This window comes from Myodes glareolus, chromosome 2 (genome assembly GCF_982192425.1).
Source record: "Myodes glareolus chromosome 2, mMyoGla1.1, whole genome shotgun sequence".
NCBI classification, from domain to species: Eukaryota; Metazoa; Chordata; class Mammalia; order Rodentia; family Cricetidae; genus Myodes; species Myodes glareolus.
In genome coordinates this window covers 11,904,091-11,912,984 of record NC_142027.1, presented here as the reverse complement: position 1 = coordinate 11,912,984, position 8,894 = coordinate 11,904,091, and the positions used below count along the sequence as shown (strand labels likewise).

At 38.7% G+C, this 8,894-nt stretch overlaps 1 protein-coding gene across 1 annotated transcript; it reads left to right on the top strand.

Annotated features, from left to right (window-relative positions):
* The first annotated feature begins 1,746 nt into the window (after positions 1–1,746).
* Positions 1,747–2,310, top strand: LOC125392763 (keratin-associated protein 13-2-like). The gene is made up of 2 exons (XM_085678139.2): positions 1,747–1,937; positions 2,028–2,310. Exons 1-2 carry the CDS (start codon positions 1,747–1,749, stop codon positions 2,308–2,310), a joined length of 474 nt encoding a protein of 157 aa, XP_085534265.1.
* The last annotated feature ends 6,584 nt before the right edge of the window (positions 2,311–8,894 follow it).

Below are 8,894 nucleotides of genomic sequence, written 5' to 3'. Positions count from 1 at the left end.
AAATCAGATTCTATTTTAAACACTGTAATTATGATTTGATATATTCAGATATTGTTTTATTTTGTTTTGTTTTTCCAGACAGGGTTTTTCTACAGTTTTGGAGCCTGTCTTGGAACTAGCTCTTGTAGACCAGGATAACCTCGAAATCACAGAGATCTGTTTGCTTCTGCCTCCCAAGTGCTGGGATTAAAGGCGTGCGCCACCACCACCTGGCCAGACTTTTTTCATGTTTTTTTTTTTCGTCTCCAAAATCCACGATTTCATGGATGGGAATCATACAACCTTAGGCCACATGTCAGACATTCCAGGATCTGGAATCGAAGTATCTTTCTTTCTTCTTTGTATTCTTCTCTCATACAGCAAATTCTGACCACAGCCTCCTCTCCCATCTCCCAGGCCCCTAACTCCCCTCTCCCCTTGATCCACTGCTCCCACATTTTCCCTTCAGAAAAGAGCAGCCTCACAGTTATATGAACTGAACACAGCCTAACAAGATGCCATAAGACCAGGCATAAGTCCTCAAAGACAACCCAGTAAGAGGAAAAGGGTCCCAAGAAAAGGAAAAGAATTAGAAAAACATACAGTTCCACTATTAGGAGTTCCATAAAAACCCCAAGCTAAACAACCACAACATAAATGCAGAGGACCTGCCTATCGTGGACACATGCAGACTTCATGATTGCACCTTCAGTATCTGTGATCCTCTATGAGCCCTGGTTAGTTGATTCTGTGGACTGTGTTCTCCTGGTTTCCTTGATCCTTCCGGATCCACCTCTTCTCTGAAGTTCCCCAGCTCTGCCTAATGTTTGGTTCAGGATCTCTGTAACTGTTTCTATCATCTGCTGGAGAAAGCCTCTCTGATGACAACTGGGCTACGCTTTGAACTACAGTATAACAAAATATCTCTAGGAATCACTTCATTGACTTTTGTTTTTTTAAGTCATGTTTAGTTCTACCCTAGGTGTCTGAGCCATCTAGTGTTCACATTGTGTGCATTTATTGGCTGTCCAGGCACTGTCAGACACGATTGTGTCTCGTGGCGTGGGCCTTAAGTTAGACCAGTAACTGGTTGGCCACATCTAGAAGTTCTGAGCCATACAGCAAACTGAATGAAACCTATCTCATTTAAGGCTCAAACTTATTACATTGTCTGTTTGCTATTGAAGGTGAACCATGTGCCAATACTCTGTGTCCCCCATACATAATTACAAAAAAAAGAAGAAAAGATGAAGACAAGTATGGTCAATCTTCAGTACATTTCACTCAAAACCCAAGCAATGCTTCAAATCTCTTAACAACAAGAAAGGAAGATTATTGTTATTTTATACAATAAAAGACAAACATATTTCCTATAAGACCTCCCTCATATATATGATATATATCATATATTCATATTTCATATATTTATATATGAAAAGAAGGGATTCTCCTAGTGTGATTGGATAAGCTTTGGTGTAAAACAGTCATGACATTTCTGAGATAGGAGCAGCTCATTGCCTTTCCGTATTTTAAGGAAATTACAACATCTCTAAATATATGGTACAGGAAAGTATTTAAGAGTAATTGAAATTAGAGAATTACAGAAAGATTACACCATTCTTACTTAATAAAAGAGAGGGCAAAAAAAATGAGCAAGGCTGAGCCTGGTACCACACCCTTTGCTGATATTATTTAAACCCATCATTGTGACGAAAACCTTCAGAATCCTCTCAGGTACATCCAGCTGAGCTCACATCTCCTCTCAACATGGCCTACAGTTGCTGCTCTGGAGCCTTCTCCTCCTGCTCCTTTAGGCGCTGTCTGCCCTCTTCAGGTTCTTCCTACCCCAGCAACCTGGTCTACACCACTACCAGTTGCTCTCCCAGCCCCTGCCAGGTGGGATCCTCTCTGAACACCGGCTGTCAGGAGACCTGCATTGGGCCCACCAGCTGCCAGAGGTCCTGCGTGGTGTCCAGACCCTGCCAGGTGGAATCTTCTCTGAACACTGGCTGTCAGGAGACCCGTATGGAGCCCATCAGTTGCCAGAGGTCCTGCGTGGTGTCCAGGCCCTGCCATATGCCCTGCTACTACCCGAAGAGCTCCACACTTTGCAATCCCTGCCAGGGAACGTCTGCTGGGTCTCTGGGCTTATGGTGCAGCAGCTGCCAATCCCTGGGCTGTGGATCTAGAAGCTGCTACTCAGGGGGCTGTGGATCCAGTGGCTTTAGATCTATGGCTTACAGACTCTATGACTTCCCTTCCCTGAGTGATGGGTCCAAAATCTATTACCCAACCTACTTGGCTGCTAGTTCCTGCCACTCTTTTTGTTAGACATTTTGGTTTCGCTTTTAAGGATTCAACTGTTAATTCTCACATCTTCACAGTATCAATGTCAATGTCTCCAAGCTTGTAGCTATTGTTTCCCTGCTTACCACACTGGTACTTTTCATCTTTTCATTGACAAACCTCTACATCTTCAATATTCTGATATTTTGTTTAACTGCAATTTGTGTCTTGCTCTTTGTTCTATGCCTATATACATGTGCTGTTTGCATTTCATTAATGAGCAATTAAAAATTAAAAAAAGTCTAATAAATGTGTGCATTCTGATGCCTCCATATTTGGTCCACGTTATTATTTTTAAAGATTATTTTCATTTATTCTTTTGAAGAAACTTAACTAAAGGTCAAAATAATTACTCAGATGGATTTGAGAACATACAATTTTTCTTTTGTCACCTTAGTTATAGGTGACATTCAGTTCTAGAAAGATTGCCATATGTATCTGAAGACTGGGTTAATCAGCAGTAAGGTGAGAAATGCTTGATATTGAAGCATCAATTTTCTTTTTTTGCTGGACCATAGAAACAAAGTAATTAGGACATGACTAAAATGTAAACGTCAAGAGTGAGATGTTGTATAATTCATAATATAAGGGCTCTATGTGTACAGAATTATCTACAATTAGTCTTTGAGTATAGATGTTTAGTCAAGAGAGAGCTGAGCCTTGAACAACTTTAAAGCCAAACACTTCCTGGCTTCATGTGCACGCTGACTTCCCTGCGTCCCTCATCTGGGTGTTATCCATGCCTTTCCAATGTACATGAGAAGTAGGAAAGAGCTTTGTGTTATTATTCTTAGTCAGAGTCACAAAGCACGGGAGAACTCAGAAGCTCAGTCATAACTTATTTGGCAAGTATTTTAGAAATCTAGCCTTGTCTACTGTCTAAGATGCCCAAAAGAAGACCAAGAAGGAAAATTCTGCTAAAAAATAGTGATGAGGAAGTGTTTTCTGGAGTTGCATTTATAAGGTGAAATTGATATTCTAAATCCCAGGGACTGTCAGGGACATTTAGGTCACTCACGGAATTGTGGACCTCTGATTCTTACCCCCAGGGGACAGCTTTATCTTTTAGTGATTGATGGTATGTGACAACCTGTATTCTCCTAATTTTATGAATGAAGACTAACAGGAGGGATTATTGTCTGTTGATTTAATGTAACTTTTAAGATATTCAACTACTTAGCAAAAGAATATATTATATATATATGCATATACAAAATATGTATTATTTTATATTTATAATACACACATATTTACATGTGCTATATATAAATTATCTGTAATATATATGCATATATATTTATATTGAGGGGGAGAGAAAGAGAGCAAAGGTAGTTTATTCAAGGTGTTGAAACTTCCAAAATCAAAATATCATGTGTTCTGTTGTACTCCTGACACGGGTCAAGGGGTCATCCATGTCAGCATGCTGCATGGAACACAATAATATTGACAGAGAATATCAATGAAATGCTAGCAAATATGAGAGAGACAAAGTATTTTGACCATTTTAAGCTTTAAGGATCCCCGCAAAGTGTTTGAACCTTTGCAATGTTTATAGATAAAATAATCACAGATGCTGAATTCTTAAAGGAATTTCCACACTTTGTTCTTTCCTGAATCACTTAATTTAAAACATTGAGCTCCTAGTTCAATCAAGGGATCATCACAGCCCTGCCTTTCTGGACACTGTTTCACATGAACAGGTTTAACCTATTCCTCTATCTCATTAGCCTCACAGGAGAGACTCAAAATAAAGAATAAAAATAAGTATATTTACGCAAAGAGTTAAAAGGGAATAATCTAACTCATTTCAAATATATTTTATTAACTATTACACTAAATGATAGATTAATAGAAAAATATTTGATGACATCCTAGGAAGAAATCTCCTTTTTTCTCATTTTTTATTAGTTCTTAAAAATTTCATGCAATATATTTTCACCATATTCAACCCTCAACCTTCTCCAGGTCCCACTCCCTACCCATTCTACTTTGCGATTTACCCCTATATATTTTACTAATCTGTTAAGTTCAATTTTTGCTGTCTGTGAATCCTTAGATGCAAGGCCTTTCACTGGAGAGTGGTTGATGTATTGACGACTAACCATTTAAAGAAGACTGACACCCTCTTTCCTAGCAGCTGGCAGTTGTTAATAGCTCCTAAGAAAGGGGTGATGCTTCATGCCCACTCCTCTGCTCCACACAGTGATTTGCCTGGCTAGAGCTTTCACAAGCACTGAGTGTGTGATCACAACATTCTGAGTTCATATGTGCAAAAGCCTGTTTTGTTTGTAAGTCCATTTTCTTGTTGTTCCACTGCTTCTGGCTCTTCCTGCCATTCTGCACTCTCTTCCAGAATGACCCCTGAGATTTGGCATAAGATGGAATGACAAAGATGTCTCTGCTGTAAACAGATGCTTCTCTGATGAGGGTTGAAACATACATTCATGTATGGGTATATAGCCATTCATTAGTAGTCTTTTTATCCTTTGCTCATTTAGCAGAATGCAAGTTGTAGGTTTTCCATGAAGGTCTTCCTCAAGGGGCTAGATGTGAATGCTCCACACTACCAAACACAGATGAGACCTGTTTCCTCCTCGGACCTCAGGGAAGACACTCTAATACCAATACATGTTTTATGCTCTCATATTTTATGTGGCTCACACTTTAATTGTATTTATTTATTTGTTGTTTCTTTTTAGTTAACATTTTATGCAATATTTTTGATCAATTTTTCTCCTTTAATAATCACCCCTAGGTCCTCCTCCATCTACATATCCACATACCTTCATATCCTCTCTATCTCTTCCTCTGTGTGTATAGAAGTATACGTGTGTGTATGTGCATGCATGTTTGTCTGTCTCTCTCAAACAAGTGAACAAAAACACCAAAACTAAAAATAACAACAACAAAAAAATGCCAAAGTGGAACAAAATGAAATCAAAAGCCCACAGAAAATCATGGAATTGGTTTTGTGTTGGCTTACTATGGCCTATATACTATGTACACGGATCCTGCCCTGGACTGCAGTTTATATAACTAATAATGTTCCATTGAAGAAAGGTGATTTTCCCTTTGCCAGTGGTTACCAATTATAAACAGATTCTTAGGGGTGGGAGCCTTTGCCTATTTCTTCCTCGCAATGATGAGAACCTGTCTAGTTGGGACCTGCGTAGGTCTTATGGGTTCCACATTCTCTATGAACTCATATGTGTCTATCCTCTTGTTTCTGAAGATGATGTTTCCTTACACCTATCTGACTCTCACAATTTTCCACCTCATTTTCTGAATGGATTCCTAAGCCTTGAATTTTTATAATGGTCCAAAATATCAGTATGTGTGAGGCTATCTTAGTTTTGTCCTTTACCATCAAAGGAATTTAACCATTACCTTGTTTTCTTATTATGTTCATTATTATTTATTTTATCTTGGATTATAGTGTTCCCTTGCTACTAGAAGGTAAAACACATAGTTAATTATGTGTAGTTAATTTCAGAATAATTATGAAAAATTGCGATGGAGGCACATATGGATAATCTTTGGTGGGTTTCAAATGAAACCCTAAGCAATGTGTACAGTTTATTAATAAATGGAAAAAGTACACTACTTTCATTCTACGCAATGAAACACAAGTATGTATTCCTCATAACATTCTATGACAACACATACAAAAATATATGTCAAGAGGAAAACGAGGGATGTCCCAGACATGACAAAGGAAGCATTAACGTAAAACATCCATGGCAATTCTGACATCTGTGGCTCATTGCCTTCTGCTATAACAAGGAAATTGCAAAATCCATAAGTATACAGCACAGAAAACTATGCAAATATAACTGTAATTACAAAGAGATTCTTGAACTGTACCTTCCGAAAGGAGGAAGCTTGTAGCTGTGTGGAGGGTGACCCTGTTGGGTACCACCACACCTGTTTCTGAGAGTATATAAACCCAGCTGTCCACAGGATGACATTCAAACTCAGAGTCCTCTTAGGGACATCCAGCTGAGCTCACATCTCCTCTCACCATGGCCTGCAGTTGCTGCTCTGGAAACTTCTCCTCCCGCTCCTTTAGGTGCTGCCTGCCCTCCTCAGGATCCTCCTGCGGCTCTTCCTACCCCAGCCACCTGATCTACACCCCTGATGGCTGCTCTCCCAGCCCCTTTCAACTGGAAACATCTCTGAACAGTGACTGTCAGGAGACCTGCATTGAGCCCACCAGCAGTCAGAGGTTCTGTGATGTTCAGCCCTTTCCTGTTGCCCTGCTATTACCCCAGGAGCTCCACTTCTTGAATACCCTGCCAGGGGACAAATACTGTATCTCTGGACTTTTAGCCTGGCAGTTACTATTTTCTAGGCAATAGATCTAGAAGCTTCTTCTTGGGGGCCTCAGACCACTGAATTATGAAGTGCCTGACTTCCCTCCTGTGAGTTGTGGAATCACATTCTGCTGCCCAGCCTACTAAGCTCTTATCAACTTTTTTGTCAAAGGCAAACCTGTTTATCAGGCCTCTATGATTCAGCCATTAAGTCAAATACATTCTCACAGAATGCATGCCAGTCTGTATGTCCTGTAGCCACTGTTTTGATGCTTATTCTCAAGTACTATCTTTCCATTCTTCCATTAAAAATTTCTCCATTTTCAATTTTGGGCAGATTCTTGGAATTGAAAGATTAAAAATAAATTTATTTTACTCTCTAGACTAGTGATATGTACATGTGATTTTTTTTATTTTTTTCCAAGAGTTGTTGAAAATAAAATTTTGATCTAAGAAATTTCTGTAATCTGATACCTCAATATATTTCCCACTTTACTATTTTTATGGGTTTTGTGAGATTCAGTTAATTACCATATGATTATGCAACTGTATTTGGGAATATATATTTCTGTATTTGTTTATGTTTCTTAGTAGGAATATTCAGGTCTAGGATTATTTCCCTTTGAATCAGCAGGTTGAGCTCAATGGAATCAGAATTGCCCGAGATTCTAACAACACGGGACAACAAACTAGTATTTGAGTTAAAATGTAAACAATTATAATAAGATACATCATAGTTTACAAGATTAAATCGTTATATAGACAAAAAAAGCATGAGTTTAGTATTGCAGTTTAACTTCCAGCCATGATAAATGTAACCTTTAAACACCTTAAAGACACACATGTTCTGGTTGGATTAATGGCAGTATTCCTTTTCCCACAGTTGTGGGAATATCTCCACACTTCATCTCCCAGTATAAGCAAGGAGAGTTGCAGACATTGAAGGTGGGAAAGGACTGATTTCTGGAGGTGATGACAATCTGCTGATTCTTGTATGAGCCCACTTGGTCGCTTCCCAGCCACCCAGACTCCTGAAATAATCACACAGAAACTATATTATTTGAAATAATCTTTGGCCGATAGTTTAAGCATATTGCTAGCTACCTTCTACGTCTAGAATTAACCCATGTCCATTATTTTATAATTTACCATGAGGCTCTTGGCCTAAGAGCAAGGTTCTGACTGGCAACTCGTGTCTTTCCCCTCTGGTGGCTTCATGGTTCTCATGACTCGGCCTTCTTTCTCCCAGCATTCAGTTTAGTTTGCCCTGCCTAGCTCTACTCTGACCTATCACAGGCCAAGGCAGCTTCTTTATTCATTAACCAAGAAAAACAACACAGAAGGACTTCACACAATAGTTCCCCTTTTCTCTTTAAATAAAAAGGAAGTCTTTAACTTTAACATATTAAACTTACATATAACAAAACAGGTATCAAGCAAAAATTCCAGTTACAATATTTATATCTACTTTATCTTTTATCATAACTAAGAAAAACTATAACTATCTATTCTTCAACTCCATCAAAGACCCCAGAAGGATATAATACTACTTAAGTACACAGTAAGTGCATTGTAAGCAACTTCCAAAAGTCTAGAATTAACAGTGACATCTCACTGCCTGGACAGTCACCCAAAGTTCTTCTGTACCGTTGGGGCATCTGTCTTCAGCCTATAGGTCCATAGCATCCAGCCAACTTTTCCATGAAGCAGGAAATTTTAAAGACAGTTCCACCTATATTGGAAATTTGTCATACACATTTTTCTGTGTCCTACAGAATGTCTGGCAGACTCATTCATGAAGCAGGGACCCCCCGAAGGATCATCTCACTTTTAGGGAAGTTCAGCAGTCACTTCCCTATGGGCCCTGCATGTCCAGTTCATACACCATAGCACCAAGCAGTCCAGTCAAGAGCAGTTTCTTGCCCAAATGGCTAACCAGCACCATAAGGAGCCTCTTCAGTGTCCATCATCTTCTTGAAGTAGATTGCTGTTGCCATGAGCAGACGAGTCTCATTGTCATAAAAAGTCCTAACTTCTTAAAACATTTCAAATGCCATATTCTGAAGATCTCTGAAAGATTTTAAGAATACCTACCTAATTGAAATATATTTGTACATACTTAGAAAACCTAACTAACATGACTAAAAACTTGACTATGATACATGATTTTCTATTAACCTATATTTCTTAATTATTCATAACAATTTTTAAATGATCTACACAAACACAATACCTTAAGCAAGAACATAAATATAC

Coding starts and splice junctions, on each gene's coding strand:
- LOC125392763 (XM_085678139.2), top strand. CDS start 1,747: ATGGCCTACAGTTGCTGCTCTGGAGCCTTCTCCTCCTGCTCCTTTAGG. Junction 1,938..2,027: donor GGGCCCACCAGCTGCCAGAG/GTCCTGCGTGGT, acceptor CAGTTGCCAGAG/GTCCTGCGTGGTGTCCAGGC.